This window comes from Apiospora hydei, assembly GCF_038363865.1.
Source record: "Apiospora hydei strain CBS 114990 chromosome Unknown utg000005l_segment0_segment0, whole genome shotgun sequence".
In the NCBI taxonomy this organism is placed as follows: Eukaryota; Fungi; Ascomycota; class Sordariomycetes; order Amphisphaeriales; family Apiosporaceae; genus Apiospora; species Apiospora hydei.
This window is the reverse complement of record NW_027117364.1, coordinates 4,052,633-4,069,693: the sequence shown is the minus strand read 5'-3', so window position 1 is coordinate 4,069,693 and position 17,061 is coordinate 4,052,633. Positions and strand designations below refer to the sequence as shown.

Genomic DNA, 17,061 nt, shown 5'->3' with positions numbered 1-17,061 from the left:
GGGATTCGAATTGAGTAAAACAAGTTGAAAATATTTTGAACTGGGTCTTCTTCTCCAATCGGTACCATGTCGGTAGCACAGCGCCGAGCTGCCCCTGAATCAGTCGACCTCGGTCTGAGAGACGCTTCCGTCGAAACAGCCTCCCAGACGGTCAACCAGCGTTCGTTGTCTCCGTCGCCGCGCAAGAGTGCGAAATGGAGCACCATCAGCTACGATGCCTTTGGTAACAAGGAGTCTGGGTACACGCACTTTCCCGATCCTACCTCCATAGCGGCGTACAATTCCTCGACATTCTTAAGAGCAGGTAAGGTTTGGTTCGCAATGCTGCATTTTACCCCTTGTACAGCTGTCGATATTTAGTAAGGGCCGTTCCTAATTCTCTGTGCTATACATAGCCCAGGTAGGATTCGCCATATTCGTGTGCGCCGTTGCTTCGGGCATCGTCTGCGGCTTTGCCGCGCTCAAACCCGTCCTCATCGCCGAGGGCGTCTACTCGGACCTGTGTCCACCGGACTGGGCCGAGCATGGCAGAGGCGAGCCGTGTGCAGCCCAGGACATGCGGCTCAACTTGTTTTTCATTCTGGCCTCCGTCACCCTCAATGTCTCGACCATCTTTGCCGGCTACACTCTCGACAAGAGGGGGCGGCGCACGTGCTACCTCATCGCCGCCGCCGTGTTAGCCGTCGGTAGTCTCCTTATGGCCGCCGCGTTTGCTGACAAGATTCCTTCCTGGCTGGACGGCTATCTCGTCGGGAACCTCTTGCTCGGCCTCGGCGGCACCTACCTCTTCGTCCCGAGCTTCCAGCTGGCCAACGCCTTCCCGCGCTACCCCGGTGTCATCCTGGCGCTCGTGACGGGCGCCTTCGACGCCTCCGCCGCCGTCTTTCTGTTCTACCGCATGGCGTACGAGGGCTCGGCCAGCCGCTTCAAGCCCCAGCACTTCTTCCTCGCCTACCTCGCCGTCCCGGCCCTCGTCGTCCTGGCCGAGCTCACCTTCATGCCACGCTTCGCGTACCAGGACATGCCTCAGATCCAGGACCGCCTCGACCGCGCCAAGACGGCGCGCTACGACGCCCACAGCTCCGACGACGAGCTCGGCACGGACGCGCAGCGCCGCGAGGCCCGGGCGGGAAGGGCGCAGGCCCGCCGCGCCAGGGTGCGGCGCATCGAGACGGTGGCGGGCGGGTCGCGCGAGCGGCGCCGGCGCGAGGACCGGCTCGAGCGGCGGCAGGAGGCGAGCGGGGTCTGGGGGTTGCTGCACGGCCTGCCGGTCTCGCGGCAGATGGCGACGCCGTGGTTCGTGCTCGTGCTGGTACTCACGATGCTGCAGATGCTGCGGATGAATTATTTTATTGCGACGCTGAGGGCGCAGTACCAGTACATGCTCGGCGGCTCAGGCTCAGGAGGGGACGGCGCGGCGCGCCGGATCAATGAGTTCTTCGATGTTGCGCTGCCTGTTGCGGGCGTGGCGTCGACGCCGCTGATTGGGTTGCTGCTTAACGAGCTCAGCGTCACAGTCATCCTGGCGGTGCTGAGTGCATTGATTGCTGTGTTGGGGGTGTTGAATTGTTTACCTTATGTTTGGGCGGGCTATATGACGGTGGTTGCGTTCGTTTTGTTTCGGCCGTTGTACTACTCGACCATGTCGTAAGTTAACACCTCTGTTTCTTACCAACTCCACCCCCCACATCGAGCTATTCGTACTGATATGGATCCAGTGACTACGTTACCAAAGTATTCGGCTTCGCCACGTTCGGTCGCATCTACGGTACCATCACCTGCGGCTCGGGCCTGTCAAACATTATCCAGCCGGGCCTGGATGCTCTGACGCATGGGCCCTTGGATGGCAACCCCGTCCCCATCAATGTGTTCTTCGCGGCTTCGGGCACCATCGTCAGTATCTCCCTGACTTTGTACGTCCTCTACCAGAGCCGGGCATTCCGGCACAGGCAGCAGCAACAGAGCGAAGATGGTAGTGATGGTGAGCGGGCTTCTTTGATACGTCGTCAGCGACGAGCAAGGGGAGGGTCATCTTCGGCTGCGAATCATGATGGGTATGGGACTTCAGGGGTTTGATACATTTTGATTGTTGGTTATGTTGGGTTCGAATATGAACTGATGAATCAATGACTTTCATGTATTGGGCGGATATCTTAAATTTGAGCAACGGCGTTGAAGATTGTCTCTTGGGTGTCGGCACTTTTCCTCCCTTTTCCCCATTCTTTAGTCTGATACCAGTTTGGTAGCTCCCATTCCAATATTACTTTGTTTTAAGATGTTGGAAGCTTTTATTTGAATAGAAAGCTCGTGTTTACGACCCCAATAGTGTGCGTACTCCGTATTTGTACCTCATATCAAATTCCAGCAACGTCTCTTTAGGCTCTGACTTTCCCACCTCAACTCTGATCCATTGACTTCCACGAAAGCCACACCTGTAACGCCCCCTCCAAGCTTTGTATGATCCCAAAGAAGATCGTGACGATGAAGACCAGTATAGCGACCCAGAACGTGTACCACTGGACCCCGTTCCGCCGGTCGTGCCACCACTGCGTCATAGTCTGCGGTCGAGCGTCGTCCAGCGCCTGCTTCAGGATGACGAGGTGGTTGTTCCAGTACTTGAAGTTCTCGTACCGCCGCTCGCGGGTCCACAGGCTCCCGCAGTGCAGCAGCGCCGGGTCGAGCAAGTCGCGGCCCCGGCCCTTGATCTGCGCGCCGAGCCACTTCTGCGACGCGGCGTCGTTCTGGGGGAAGAGGAGGGAGAAGGTGCGGAGGGTCTCTTCCAAGAAGCCCGAGGGGAAGAGTGGTTGTATGCTCGAAGCGGCGTGCTTGGTGTGGAATTTCAGGAAGGAGATGCAGCTGAAGACCAATACTCGCCGGTCATCATCGACTAGGCGCAGGTGATCTGCCAGGTTTGGCGTCCACTCGATCTCCATGCCGCCGATCTTCTGCAGGTTCAACATCGTCATCGTCTTGCTGATCTGGGCATTCTCGGGGTTCAACTGGTGCTGTACGCCAAAACAGCCCTCCGTGAAGTCCGATAGGGAGCCATCCTCCCAGTGTATCGTGTTCGGGCCCGGCAGGCTGTTTGGCGGGTTGCCAATGGCGACCATCAAGAGCAATCTTGCACAGAGGTTGACCGCGCAACTGGCGGCCTCCGCGTCAGCTGCCTTTTCCAATGAGGATGCGACATAGGTCTGCAGAATGTCGCCTCGTGCTGGATTTTGATGGAATATGCTTGCCAGGTGGACGATGTCATTGTGTGTAGACACTGAAACATGCATACCGCCATCCAGAAGGAACTGTCGGCACTGCGTAGAGTAATACTGGAGGTAGGGCTGCATACTGTGCAAGTCATCTTCGGTCGGCGTCAATGGCCCCCATAGTTGGCAGATCAAATCGCGACTGGTCTCTGCCCCTATAGTTCTCACCAACTTGGTGTTCAGTGAAGAGCTCATGATTCCAGCAGGCGTTTGGTCAGTATGCAATTAAACACATAAATAGTCAGGCTAGACTGAGGTATGGTGATGTGTGTATTGATTGTATGATGAGTGGGCATGGTGGCGCAGCAGGCACACCACCAACGTGGCGGCCCGACTGGCTGGTTGCGCTCCAAAGACCTGCATATTCGCTTCGTCCCTGCCACCATCCGTGATCAGTCACATCCAAGAAGCGGGGTTGCATAGCAATAGTTTATCTTGGTGAACCTTTGTGATGAGCACCAACATACCTATTGCAAGACTAGATCGTGTCCAATACTGTCATCAAAATGCAAAGACTCAGGCGCTCAGAGACTGGCAAATGGCCATACGCAGCCAACTCGACCGGGACGTATCGAGGACTTCTCAAGCAGAAGTATCATTGCTGGTTCGCCACTGGCCCAGCCAGAGACCTCTTCACCACCGAGATTTTTGGAAAACTCAACCACATGCTTGGGAATACTCTACCAGAATCAAATTCACACATGACCCTGACGTTGTTCATGATCGGAAAAGTCCCCCAGAAGACCAATCCCACGATCATGGTGGTATCGGACGACAAACCGCGACGAAAAGAGGCATTCGAGAAGGCCAAGGCTAGCAGGATCCTGGCTGACTACCCCGGGTTCGAACTGGGGCACTGTGACGTCGCCGCTGAGCACGAAGACTTGCGCCAACTGGGGACCTGGGACATCCCACCAATTGACCTCAAGAACGATGAGCAGCCCGAGGAAGTATTCGCTTGCGCTGATACTTTCGGCGTACCAAAGTGGGGGTTACACAAGCCAACTTCGGTTCATTTCCATGACGGGCTAGGTCGAAAGACGTCTTCCGTCACATGCAGTGGCCTGTTTTCTCACGACAACAGCTACTACATCATTACCGCAGCTCATGTGATGACGAGGTCACCCCAGCCACCGGGCCCGTCATATGACATGGCGTTTGGCGAGTATGGGAGTGACTCGGACGATTGCGAGATCACTGGCCTCGATGACTGGGACAGTGACACCGACGATGAAATGCTCAGCTCCGTAACAAGCCATCGAAGCATTACTTCCTCGTCGGTAGGTTCTGACAATGAGGAACGACTAGCGGGTCGAAAGACTACGCACCAATCGCCACCATCAGTCACTACTGTCTCGGAGGAAACGTTTGAGCAGGTGCCCGAGACCTTTCAGTCATCAGCTACCAAGGGAAAAGGGGAAGCAATCCATGACCTCTGTGTGCCTCTTGGACCCGTTCTGTTCATAGACGGAGAGTTGGATCTGGCCCTGATCCGTGTACCGGTTAAAAGCCTGGAACATGAGGAGTCGCTGAAGCGTCTTCCCAGCGTAAAGCCACTTGACCCACAGGCCTACTGGGACGAGCGCTTCTAGGATCGAGAAGGGTCCGCAGACTCGTCTGCCACCGCACTTACAGCTTCCAAGGGACCCATCTCCGGCAAGCAATTGAGCATGCCGTTCTATACCCGATTGCCTGGAGTTCACGACTTTCGGATGATGCATCCCTTCCACCTGGATATCCCACTTAGCGCTGGGGACTCAGGAAGTTGGGTGATTGGTGGCGATGACCAGGAACTTATCGGCTTCGTAGTCTCAGGCAGTCCCAAGACCGGCTTGTGTCTGGTGTGCCCTGCCAAAGGAGCCATCAGGACATTTTCCAATCGCCTCCATCAGCGGTCTGTTGCCTCCGCCGCTGGGCACGCGTCGGGCCCTCCTCTCCGGGGTCGGTGTGCCAAGAATAACGCGAGGACCTTGTCCAGGCGATTTGTCCGGGACTAGCTCCCAGAAGCCAGGGGACGACCCGGCTAACCTCCAGAGGCAGGGTTCTCAGCAGAGACCATCGACCAGAAGCCTTATGGACGAACTTGTGGATCCTCCAAGTAGCTACCGGGAAGGTGAGCCGCGACCCGTGGTTTCGCACAGGATAGTCCAACATGTCTCCACGAGGCCCTTGATGCCGGACACTCGCGACTGGCGGGTGGCTTCCCACCAGGAACCTGTTGGCACACTTCAGCGAAGACGCTCTGCCTCACCACCCTCACGGCTGTTCCCGCCCTCATATTTCTCAAGGACGGGAGAGTCGAGCCAGACACCCTCCAGCGGCCGGGTCCCAGAAGAGTCTCTTAACGACTATGATTGGCGGGAGGCTGAGGCAAGAGAAGTGTTGGGTCACGACTTTCCGGATCTTGACCTGGGTCATTTCGATGACGAAGATGCCATGGATACGGACTGAGTACTTAAGTAAACAGCCCCGGGTGGGGAAAGTATCGGGCAGGTAACAGTAGACAGATAAATGCGCGATCGGTATATTGCTTCTCTTCACCTGTATTATTGTATCTAACTATTCGTGGCCGGGGCTACCACAAGCACGCTAGCTCAGCTCGGCCTAGGGCTGACGGCGCGTTTCAACCCAGTTCAGCTTCAGCTGAGGAGAAATAGGGCATGCAAGACTGCGGCGTAACGCATATTTATTCCTACGCACCTAAAACTACCTCCCATATTACTCAAATCGTGCCGCCAATATGTCGGATCGCATGTGGGCCCAAATCCGGGACACGTTGAACCCAAAGGAAGCGATCACTGTCATCTCGGACTACCTTAAAGGCGGCATTACCAAGCGCGTAACCTTCGACCCCGCGACTGTTGGGCCGGTCGATGAGAAGAACCGCTACGAATATGACGGCCTGCCCAGTGACTCGGAAGGCCTTTGCATCCGGCTCCTGGAGCTGCTTCCAGCAAGTCAGGGCGACGCCGAAGTGCGATGCCGCCTCACACAACACCGGCACGCAGATATCCAGGGGGAGTACGAGACGCTCAGCTACGTCTGGGGAGATACAAGCGATCCTGTACCCATACACTTCGACGGGAAAAATCTCCCCATATCCCGGAACCTGTACCAAGCTCTGGTCGATCTGCGGGACTCGGAGAAACCTCGTACCCTCTGGGTAGATGCCGTCTGTATTAACCAGATGGACAATTCGGAACGCAGTCAGCAGGTGTCCGCCATGGGCCAGGTCTATCGAGGAGCCAAACGCGTGGTCATCTACCTGGGGGCGGCATTCCCCCGTAGCACCAAAACCGCGTACGACCTGATAGAGAAGTGTGCTGCTGAGGCCACCAAGATCAACTTCAGTCTGACGGAAGCCATCACGCTCTCCACGCTGAGCCAGGGATCGCAGATCCAGCATGGCTTCTCCAAGGAAGAGGTGATGAAGTTTGACACAGGGAGCCTCCTGCATCTCGGCGGAGCCACCTGGTGGGCGCGCGCGTGGACGGCGCAGGAGGTCCTGTTGGCGCCCGACGCCCTGGTCGTCACCGGTTCGCACTCTATGGAGTGGAAGCGGTTCTGCACCGGAGTAGACTTTGGACTCCATGCCGGCATCATCGACGCCGCCATCTGCGGGATGATGGTCGCCGACGTCATCCGGCCCTACCTGTCGATGCACGCACTGCGGGTGGAGCTGGCCAAGCCCGTCGAGTCCGCCGCGCGCGCCGGCACGACGTCGGCGCAGCGCCTGCTCGCCCTTCTGATACACTGTCGTTTCCGCGGCGCCACCAACCCCCGCGACAAGGTCTACGCCTTTCTCGGCCTCAAGGATCTCGACCACTCCATCCCGTCCACTCTCCTTATCACTCCGGACTATAACGCCGGATGCGACGAGGTGTATCGGGACGCGGCCCGGAAGATTATCCTGAACTCTTGCTCGCTCGACATTCTGGGCGCTTGCATGCCCGCATTGCCAGAAGCCTCGCCAGATCTGCCGAGCTGGGTGCCGGACTGGAGCAACACCGGCCCGGCCCCGAGACCCTTGATGTACGACACGTTCGGCGGCGCCCGGTCGTCGTACGCCTCCGTCTCCAATATACGGACGGCAACTTTCGCAGACGGCGGCCGGACGCTCGTTTTGTCCGGCCATCGGATCACCTCCATTGCCGCCCTGTCACCGATCCTAGAAAGGCCGACCCTTAGGGACCAGGAGACGACCTGGGTGGGCAGGCTGGGGCAGTCTCTCCTGCTGCGCCTGCTCCGGGTCCTGTTCATCATACCGCTCACCTGCTGGGGGCTGTGGATGCTCTACCAGAAGCTGCTTCCGATTGTGGAGCATCTGGGTGTTCTGGCCGACTGGGAGGCCTTTGCGCTCGGCATGTCGCCGACGAACCCCGTGGAGGCGTCAAATCCGGCAGGAACAACACAGCAGAAGAACACCGCGACTGTGACAGGAGAAGCCGAAGTTGAGGTCGAAGACGAAGAGAGAGAAGATAAAAGTGTTATTACTGGAGGCGATGATAACGCCTTGTACGTCTACTGGCAAACCCTCTGCGCGGGGGCCGACGCCCCGGGAGGCCCGGAAGAGACCCGGGAGCTGTTCGACGCTTGGCGGGCCAACATGGCGCCTATGTTCCGGCTGCACGCGCGCGGCGTCGACCGGTGGCTGCCGTCCTACGTCCTGTACACCTACTTCCAGTCGACGTGGACCGAGGTCAGCGTCTTCACGCGCTACCTCGAGATGGCCTACGAGCGCCGGCTCGCGCGGGGCACGAACGGGTACATGGTCCTGGTGCCCAGCCACGCCGAGGTAGGGGACGAGATTGTGCTCGTCAAGGAGGGGAAGGTGCCGCTGGTGCTCCGGCCCAAGGCCGGGGCTGAGGCGGGAGGTGCCGGGGATGGATCACAGGGGTATACAGTGGTGGGAGAGGCTTATGTGGAGGGGATTATGGATGGAGAGGCTTTTAGGGAGCAAGATTGTGCTGAGATCTTGATACAATGATGGCATACGATGATACGCGGTGGGTGGTTCTTAGCGATAGACCAAAGCGAAGAAGGCGTGATTATTCTAGCGAGCATGGATGTCATATTTCTTAACGAACGGCAAGGTAAGCGCTACCAAACACAAAATCTGAACGTCAACAGTTCGACCGGGCCAACAAAGAAAGTGAACTACAATAGCGAGTCCAATAACCCAAGCTGCTCTTGCCTTGCCTGAACCTCTCCTGGTTGACCAAAGCAACCAAGGCCGCCACCACGACAACGCTCGCGCTCGTGCCGCCGGTGCTGTCCTCCTCGTCTCCCACAATGATAGAGATCCCCTCACCGCGCGTCCTCGGTCCAAATTCGGTTGAGGACCGGGAGATACTCTGCCGCGGCGTCGCGCTGCCACTTGGGTCTCACGAAGTAGTCGTTAAAACCGCCAGCGGAGGCTGCGGAGCCCTGAAGCGGGAGGGTACTGCCGATGGCTTCAACCGCTGTGACGTTGGAATGCTATGACATGGACTGAAGCTCCCAATCCATTGGAACTCTTTCTTAGCTAATATAGGTGAGGGACTTGCTGGTTCATCGTCTGTAACGATCTTCCAACCATACAATAAGTCGGAATGTGGAGATCAGAAACATAGAGGTAATATTCGCGACAGAATAAGAAAGAAACACAATGTTGTTGAGATCCCTAACCCTAACCCTAACCCTTGTTCAACCCGGGTAGCGGCTTATTCCCCAACCCGCAACGTTCAAGTTGTAGATGCCATCCACTAAAAATCACCGTGAGTTTTAATGACACACTGGAGCTGCTTGCCTCCAATACACCCTAGAGGAAGAAAAAGGAAACGTCAGTATCGGTCTGTGTAACGAGATACGTATTACCCCTTTCATGCCCGGAAAGAAGGGCAAGGGGTGGGCAAAGCCGGGGAAAATCACTCCCGTGGGTATTGAGCATGCCATCCCACGCCTTGAACTTGGAACGGCTGCTGCTTTTCTTTTTGCAGTTCATGGGGCAGTTGCAGGCGCCGACTGGAAAGGAAAGAGTGGTCAGTAAAGACTCGGATGGAAGATCAAAAGTCGCGAGAGAGCAGAGTACGAACTAGGATCGGTGGCGACCCTAAGCAACCCACGGCTGTCGAGCTGGTCAGCCGGGACTACGGCTGCTCCCATGGCAGTGCTAGCCATGAGGAGAGCGATGACGGAGAAGAGGGTGCTCCTGATTTGCATTGTGAAGAACTGAGTTTGGGATGAGAAGAGTTTGGTAGCGTCTGGCGATGATGGATGTAGTTGTTCACATTCAAAAGTTGGGCACTCTGGACCCTTTATTTACCTTTCGAGGGTACCCAGTCACCCGTCGCCAGATGTCCTGTTTTTGCTATTTTGCTTTTCGACTAATACCAGCGCAGGCCAGCAGAAGCAAGTAACTCAAATCCGAGCAAACTCAACAAGCATTCCTGGGTATTGAGGTAACTTGGCCTGTGCTCTTGTATCCCTGGTACGTCCAAGTTGTTGGGACTACTTTCCACTGTGTATGCTAGCCCCATCAGTGCTTCCCAGCAGGTTCAGTCGGCAGCATCTCAGCCGACGGTGACACATGACATCAGTCAGCATCCTATTTTAAATTCTTTTAATTTTAATATTAAAAAACATCTATTGGTCAATGAGAGGCGGAGTCAGTGAGGGGGTAGTGAGCTTAGATGCATATCCAACAGTGCATACACTACCCAGGTTTCGCACGCTTCGAGCCCATCGTAGATAAATGGAAAGAAGCCAAGTTAGGCACCAACTAATAAATTACTTTCATATGACAGAAACGCACATACTATCGGCCCATGCAAAATCGTCATTACATGATGTTTTCCGTTCTCGCGCGTGGGCGAAGTCTCACAGTTAGATCATGCCCACCCTTTACTCCAATAATACCAGGCGATGGATTTCCCTCCTCACCCATAGGAAAATGTTGCGTAGGAGGGTCGAGAGTGATTTCGAGCATATTGAGATCCGCTGCAATGAACGCTAACGCGATATGCTTACTGTAGTCCCGACCCGGGCACAGGGTCGCGCCGCCACCAAATGGCCGTAGGCTGGGATGTTTGCGTAGCTCTGGGTTAGCTACGAAGCGGTCTGCCACAAACGTGGATGCGCTTTCGCCAAACACATCAGTGTTGTAATGCAACTGACGCTGGGGTATCATGATCCATCCGCCCTTCCGCAACGTCTTGCCTCCAAGCTCGATGTCACGGGTGAGGAAGCGGACGGAAGCTGCATAAGCAGTCATCCGTATGGTCTCGTCCCAGAGACTGAGCAGCCGCGGACACGTTTGAGGGTCAAGCAGATACGACATGTCGATGCCATTGCCTTTGATGGCAGGCCTTGTCTCATGCCGCACGCTCTCCATCAGCTCCGTGTCGAAAAGGAGGTGGGACAGGGCCCAAAACAGGGCTTTTCGAAGGTTTGCATTGATGCTTTAGTCGAGTTAATCATCTGAGGAATAATTGACACTGATAACGTATTGGTTATACTCACCCCCAGTAGAGCTGGAAGAAAAGCGCTGAGATGTCTTGAGGGCTCATATCGAGTTGTTTCATTTCTCCTTCGAGCTGTGCGACGAGCCAAGACCTATCGAATCTTTGCTCATCTGGTAACGCGAAATACTCCTCGATCGCACCTCGTACCTTTTCCCTCGATTTGTTCATACTTCCACATAGGAAGTTGGGATACTGGTATAAAGCTTGCCAGGAGTAGTCTTCGAATTGCATGAAGGCACGAGTGACATCTGGTCGATTTCCTTGCAACGACGGCCCAAAAAATGCGTGACAGACAACATCGATGGAGATGTCGGAGGCCCATTGATAAAGAGGTACACTAACAGAATCAGAGCCGTGCGAATCCGTGTACCACCGCTGGCTGTTGCAAATCGGCTCCCAAGTGAGCTTGTACATGATCATCTTGACCGTTGCTTGTGGAGATGCTCGAGCCGAGCTCCTGGAAGAAGCTGCCTCGAGTGGAAGTCTTTGCTGAGTTTTACCAAGTTCTTATGCAGCTTCTTCTCACGGGAATCACCGTCAGACTGCTTCGCTTGGTATGCTTTGTGTACCCCTTCTGCAGAGACGCCAACCATACGCATTACCTTCACAACGAACATGTCATAAGAAAGAGAGCTGCTTTCCAGCTTATAGACCGACAAGACTTGATTCGGGTTAGTAATGATATACCATGTCTTGCCCGCAATAGTCAGAGAGAAGGCGTCGCCAGAGTTGTGAAAGTAGGAGCTGCAAAGACCTAATCAGCCCTAACACGTGATAAGAGGGAGGTTATCGTCATACTTGGCGTCCGAAATCAATCGGTTCGAATTAGTGAAGAACGATCGCAGGGGACCTAACGTGGCTATGTGAGGTGAAGTACAATTTTCAAACAGCAAGAAGACTCACCTACCACCGGGATCCAATAGGGATATTCCGGTGGATCATGTGGGGCGTAGTAATGGGCACAATGTGAACCTGAGGAGTCTCCAGGCGAATAGAGGGAGAAAACTCACAGCCAGTACTGCGATAGGGTTGCGACCCACTATGTCAACTAGTGATTCCAAGTACTGAGGCATCGTGGAACGAAATCAAATAATACAGGATGACAGACAAGCGACGTGGAGATTCATCCGATGGGCATTCGCAGTGAGACATACTTGGTCCTATAAGTATGTTTGTTAGTATCTGGCTACTATCCTGGATCTTTCTTTTCTGAGTCCTTGTCGATGAAGGGACAGAGAAGTTATGGCGCATGTAGATTCGTTGGTTAGTGATCTGCCCTACGCTGCTTCCGGTTCTGTATGCGTCATAAGCTAAGGGGGTGTCTCTAGCATGCCTTTAGGTAGTTAGGTTGAGGATGGTAGCTACTGACGTCTGACATGCACCGGTGGGATAGGTGGGTGGGAGAACTAGGGTTGGTTGTTGGAGACCTCGGCCAAATGTCTCTTGAAGGATCAACTCTTCCCACCCTTGTCGGACCGATGCTGTGCATTGAAACGTGTGACCAACAGCCAACATGCATTGCCAATTTTGTTATTGCCGATTTGCAGCTGTACTTCCCAATCCGATCCCACACTGCGTTTGCCGCTAAATACAGAATTGGTGTCCTATTTCTTCGCACTCTGCCTGGATACTAAGACACGCCTCTACGCAAAGGGAAGAACTTGTAACAAATCGATTACTCCCCAAAACCATAGCCTAAGCTGTTATCCTTCTCTCATCCTTATTGCCTGAGTCCATTTGGAGAGATTTCGTGACACCCTTCGCAGACAGCTAGGATGGCGAGCTCAATCGATGCTGGTGTACTCGATGCATTGCGTACCATTTTCGGGGATTCTGCTCTACCAAGAGGTAGCGAAGAGTTCGAGCAAGCCAATAATTCTTACTTCAGTGCGTTCGCGAACGAGGTCACACCTGCGTACATTGTGCAGCCCAGTACCCCGGAACAGGTCCAATCTCTTGTCAAAGCTCTACGTCCTCATCTTCTTTCAGGCAACTGTCAGATTGCCGTCCGCGGCACTGGTCATACACCCTTTGGTAGCAGTGCCAATATTCAGGATGGCGTAACTGTTGATATGCGAAATCTCAAAGGTCTCTACCTGAGTGAAGATCAGTCCGCCATCGAGATAGGCGCAGGGGAGACTTGGGAATCTGTGTATACCGAGCTGGAGAAGCACGGCTTGACGGTTGCGGGTGCACGCGATGCACACATTGGGATTGGAGAATTCATCTTAGGGGGTAGAATTCCCTCCCTCAAACTAGCTGTCAAAGAACATGTATTGACTAAGTGCAGGTGGACTATCAATCTTTTCGTTGAGAATGGGATTTGCGTGTGACAGTGTCACCCAGTTTCAGGTAGTTCTGGGCTCCGGTGAACTCGTCCGCGCGAACTCATCCCACCACGCCGACCTTTGGTGGGCTCTGAAGGGTGGTTTGAACAACTTCGGGATTGTCACTTCCTTTAAGATGAAGACGTTCAAGCCCAGTAACATGTGGGGCGGCCTCACCTACTACATGCCAGAAGCTTTCCCTCAGCTTTTGGAACGGGCTTGCGAATTTGTCAATAACGAAGCGGACAGCGATACTCACATCATGTGCAGCACAGGCTACGGCTTTGGGCACCAAGTCACTACGTGTGTCATGTACCATACTCGAGGCATTGAGAACCCGCCATCGCTGCAGCGCTTTACCTCGCTTGAACCGCAGATCAAGCAATTGAAGACTATGCGAACTGCGTCGCAACTCGAATTTGCTGGAGAACTCGCCAAGTTCACTAATAGCGGAAAACGGTGAGACCTCATCTGGGTACTGTTGGGGATTTGACCTTAGGTTGAGTGGCTAATTGTTCAAACAGGCAGTTCTGGACTTCCATGACCATCAAGCCCGATCTCGCTCTCATGGAAGCTCTCTACGCCAAGTGGAAGGACACCCTTGCCTTGGTTCAAGATGCCGATGGCTTCATCTTCACATTCGGCTTCCATCCTCTGACCAAGTCCCTGCTCGAAGGCTCGGCCGCGGCTGGGGGCAATGCCATGGCGATACCTGCATCCGACGGGCCGCTCTTCGTAATCCTCATCAATCCCATATGGAACTCACCCAGCGACGACGAGCGGGTAATTGCCGCCGTGAACAGAATGACCGCTGAACTTCGGGAAATCGCCAATAACAGGGTCTTTTGCATCGTTACATCTTCACTAATTATGGCTTCAGCAATGACGATGTCATGGGAGGCTACGGTGAAGAGAGCTTTCAGAAGCTTCAAGAAGCAAGTGCAAGATATGATCCCGATGGCATATTCCAGAGAGGAGTACCCGGTGGTTTCAAATTGTCTAGCAGGAACCTTTGAGGAACCATCATGTTATGACTTCTCTTTGTTCCTTTCATCTTCAAGCTATTGGTACGGGCAGATTGTATTGATATACTTCTTAAGCTGTCACTGCTGGTGAAGGTCGTGATTTCCACTGCATGGTTAGCTATGATCGCATTTACTCGAGGCAATAGGTTTCTAATGTAGGGTATAAATGCGTTCCTATATTTCACATCACATGCTTTTGCTGCCACCAGGCAACCGTGAATTGTTATACCAGCGAATTGATGCTTGGATATTCCTCTCACTGAGTCGGGGTCTTCCCTGCTGTAAGCAATAAGTTGGATGGAAGGCCGCACAAAGTGGAGAGACGTTAACTAGCCAAGTGCCTATTAATTATAGAAACTTTGCCTAACATACCGGTATGTCGACATGTCAATATGCACGACAGAGCGGGGGTGGGAAGAAACTCGCTGTCAACCCATATTTTCTCTCTCGCATCTAGGATAATACCCGCACAGAGTCCTGTGGGGCCATGCAACGATGCAGCCTTGCGGACGGTGCGGAACAGGGCACTACCCAAGGCTAGTGATACCTGGTGACACCACGCTGCAAGCAGGAAGGCTCCTATCCAATGAATAACCTCAAGCAATGCATCTAAGCAAATACTGCGACATGTAACGACATTGACGATGGCTGATCACGTCAGGGCGTGAGACATAAATAGGCTATAGACGGACAGGTATCTGTCGCTAAGCCCCCATCCGGTCAGTCACTTTCTCGAGGCACCCAACTGCATTCGAATGATCCTGCCGACTATGTACAATCGTGCAGCCGAAATTCGATTTACCCCAAAATACTACTTCAGACTAGTAAGTTGCCCAGAGACCCCCTCCATGGAGAGATTACTGGTAAGCGATCTTACGCAAACATGAATGAGAACAACACCGAGACGAAGTAAACAATGGAAACGGTGATTAACACAACCTGGTAAATATGAATATCAACGCTAGTCTAGGTATTCAATTCGAGCCTTAGGACTCCCCGACTTGTCTCCTTGTGACCAAAATTGGTTCTCCAAAGGTTCATGGTCGTGCTTTGAAGTTTGCTTTGACCCCTAGGGCTGGAAGGGTCAGGGTGCGCCAATTGATCGTATTCTTGCGATTCTTCTGAGCCATTTCCAGGTCATAGTTTTCCAGGATGTAATGCAGTGTATGCTTCATAGTGAACGAAACAAAGAAGCGCCCAGGGCTGTTCCAAGCAATTTGTCAGACCAATACGTGACGTTGGAAGTATTCTTAAAGATGGGTACGTACCAGGTCAGTTTTCCAGTCCCCCAAACATGCCAGGTGTCGGAGACGTCTGTGAACTTCGAGGGGCCATCTGGTTGGATGCAAGTTGTCCCGCGGCGCAACTTGGAGTCGATGAAGCGGAACGGGTCGAAGACGTCGGGATGGGGGTACATGGATGCATCACGTAGCATCGGACCCACTGGAATGCCGACCCATTCCCCCTTAGCAACTTGGGTGCCATCCGAGAACGTGAAGTCTCGTAGGGCACAGCGACGTCCAGTGACTGTTCGCTTGTTAGCCGTGAGTTCCATCATAATCTACAGGGAAGCATTTAGGGGGTTACTTACTAGACTCGACTGGGGTCCAACGTGAGCACTCCTTTAGGAAGCTATCCATTAGGGGGAGGCCCTCTCCCCTCGTCCTGAATTCTCCGCTAGCTTCACTTTGTACCTCTTCGCGCAGGACTTCAAGGCATTCAGGATTCTCGCAGAGATGATAGATTGCAAATGTCAAAGTCTGGCTAGTGGTCAGCTCATTGCACTTCCTGTGTAAAATGTCCACATCTGTCATTCTTACTGTAGCGAGGCCTTGGACTGAACCAAACCAAATGGCCATGACCTCGAAGGCCATCCTACCGGGCGTCCACGGCTTCGACTTCGGTGACGTGTCAATTATCCATTGGATAACGTCGTTCTGTGGCCGAGAGGATATGTCAGAAGCTGCTGCGTAAGCAATATGGTGTAATGTTCGCTCACATATTTCTTCTTCGAGTCGGGGCTACTCATCCTTTGTTCAATGATGGATACCAGTCCCATGAAGAACGTCCGTTGTCGTTTCAGGAACACTTTCATAAGTGGCCCAGTGAAGCTTATCCCCATGTCAGTAGATGGGACCACGACGTGCCAGTTATCACATACGGTACAAGGAACTTGGGTGTAAGTCGGAGCAGCTCAGAGCCAAATAGGACATCTTCGTTATAGTAATAGGCTGCATCGATGAACTCATCATCGTCCACTGTGAAGACACATCTATCAGTCACAATTCCTCGTGGTGGACGGCAGAACGTACCATAATCCATTCCAAAGAATGCGTATGCACTGATCTTGGTGGTCACGATCTTGAGAGCGACAGGACTGCAGGATACATCATCAGCACTCCTCTCATATGGCGCGATGTCAATTACGCACCATTGACACTGTTTCCAGTTCCTATCTCCCTCGCAAACGTCTTCTCGATAATTCCTCGAGTGCCAGGCGTCATTTGAGGCAGATGATACGTCAAAAGAGTACGCAGTGTTCTGACGAATCCTATACCCTCAACGCCTCTTTGATCATGCCAGTTAAATCCGTTCATAGTGTATCCAGGCTTCAGAATCTGCATCCGGTCAGAGACCAAAAAAAGTCAAATATGGTCCTAGGGTTATTTCACCTCTTTGGCAGCTGCATGCAAGGAGAGCTGATCGTTCGTGGCCGTTTTGATGTCATTGATCAAATCGGGAGACGACACCAGTGTCATCCAACTCTCGGGTGAGTTGATGCGAATAGAATTTCCGCTCATCTAGTAATCATGTTAGCAGTCGGGCCAGTCGGCGCATGCCTTGTGCGATAGTTGGGGTCAAGCACCTGCGAGTATGCGGCACGAATAGTCTTCGAGGCCATCATAGGATAAACCAAGTTTCTCCACCGAGATTTGAGGCTAGACAG

The 17,061-nt window shown here is 53.6% G+C and overlaps 8 protein-coding genes across 8 annotated transcripts; 5 read left to right on the top strand and 3 right to left on the bottom strand.

Annotated features, from left to right (window-relative positions):
• Nucleotides 1-66: 66 nt before the first annotated feature.
• On the top strand, nt 67-2,052 carry PG997_006744 (uncharacterized protein; the record flags this gene model as incomplete). The annotated part of the gene is made up of 3 exons (XM_066811059.1): nt 67-304; nt 396-1,647; nt 1,719-2,052. Coding segments are annotated over 3 exons (1,824 nt in total), but the record flags the coding sequence as incomplete, so codon positions are not given.
• Nucleotides 2,053-2,396: 344 nt separating this feature from the next.
• PG997_006743 (uncharacterized protein) lies at nt 2,397-3,341 on the bottom strand (the record flags this gene model as incomplete). The annotated part of the gene is made up of 1 exon (XM_066811058.1): nt 2,397-3,341. One exon carries the CDS (start codon nt 3,339-3,341, stop codon nt 2,397-2,399), a length of 945 nt encoding a protein of 314 aa, XP_066669981.1.
• Nucleotides 3,342-3,766: 425 nt separating this feature from the next.
• PG997_006742 (uncharacterized protein) lies at nt 3,767-5,711 on the top strand (the record flags this gene model as incomplete). The annotated part of the gene is made up of 3 exons (XM_066811057.1): nt 3,767-4,807; nt 4,853-5,205; nt 5,258-5,711. 3 exons carry the CDS (start codon nt 3,767-3,769, stop codon nt 5,709-5,711), a joined length of 1,848 nt encoding a protein of 615 aa, XP_066669980.1.
• A 289-nt stretch (nt 5,712-6,000) lies between these two features.
• On the top strand, nt 6,001-8,247 carry PG997_006741 (uncharacterized protein; the record flags this gene model as incomplete). The annotated part of the gene is made up of 1 exon (XM_066811056.1): nt 6,001-8,247. The coding sequence occupies one exon, from the start codon at nt 6,001-6,003 to the stop codon at nt 8,245-8,247; it is 2,247 nt and encodes a 748-aa protein (XP_066669979.1).
• A 75-nt stretch (nt 8,248-8,322) lies between these two features.
• On the top strand, nt 8,323-8,744 carry PG997_006740 (uncharacterized protein; the record flags this gene model as incomplete). Its single annotated transcript, XM_066811055.1, has 2 exons — nt 8,323-8,353; nt 8,485-8,744. 2 exons carry the CDS (start codon nt 8,323-8,325, stop codon nt 8,742-8,744), a joined length of 291 nt encoding a protein of 96 aa, XP_066669978.1.
• A 1,336-nt stretch (nt 8,745-10,080) lies between these two features.
• PG997_006739 (uncharacterized protein) lies at nt 10,081-11,182 on the bottom strand (the record flags this gene model as incomplete). The annotated part of the gene is made up of 2 exons (XM_066811054.1): nt 10,081-10,699; nt 10,761-11,182. 2 exons carry the CDS (start codon nt 11,180-11,182, stop codon nt 10,081-10,083), a joined length of 1,041 nt encoding a protein of 346 aa, XP_066669977.1.
• A 1,355-nt stretch (nt 11,183-12,537) lies between these two features.
• On the top strand, nt 12,538-14,105 carry PG997_006738 (FAD-binding domain-containing protein; the record flags this gene model as incomplete). Its single annotated transcript, XM_066811053.1, has 4 exons — nt 12,538-12,997; nt 13,053-13,548; nt 13,614-13,872; nt 13,929-14,105. The coding sequence occupies 4 exons, from the start codon at nt 12,538-12,540 to the stop codon at nt 14,103-14,105; spliced, it is 1,392 nt and encodes a 463-aa protein (XP_066669976.1).
• A 1,046-nt stretch (nt 14,106-15,151) lies between these two features.
• On the bottom strand, nt 15,152-17,016 carry PG997_006737 (uncharacterized protein; the record flags this gene model as incomplete). Its single annotated transcript, XM_066811052.1, has 10 exons — nt 15,152-15,317; nt 15,383-15,641; nt 15,706-15,874; nt 15,935-16,051; nt 16,114-16,225; nt 16,276-16,372; nt 16,427-16,491; nt 16,542-16,732; nt 16,787-16,915; nt 16,981-17,016. The coding sequence occupies 10 exons, from the start codon at nt 17,014-17,016 to the stop codon at nt 15,152-15,154; spliced, it is 1,341 nt and encodes a 446-aa protein (XP_066669975.1).
• Nucleotides 17,017-17,061: the final 45 nt, after the last annotated feature.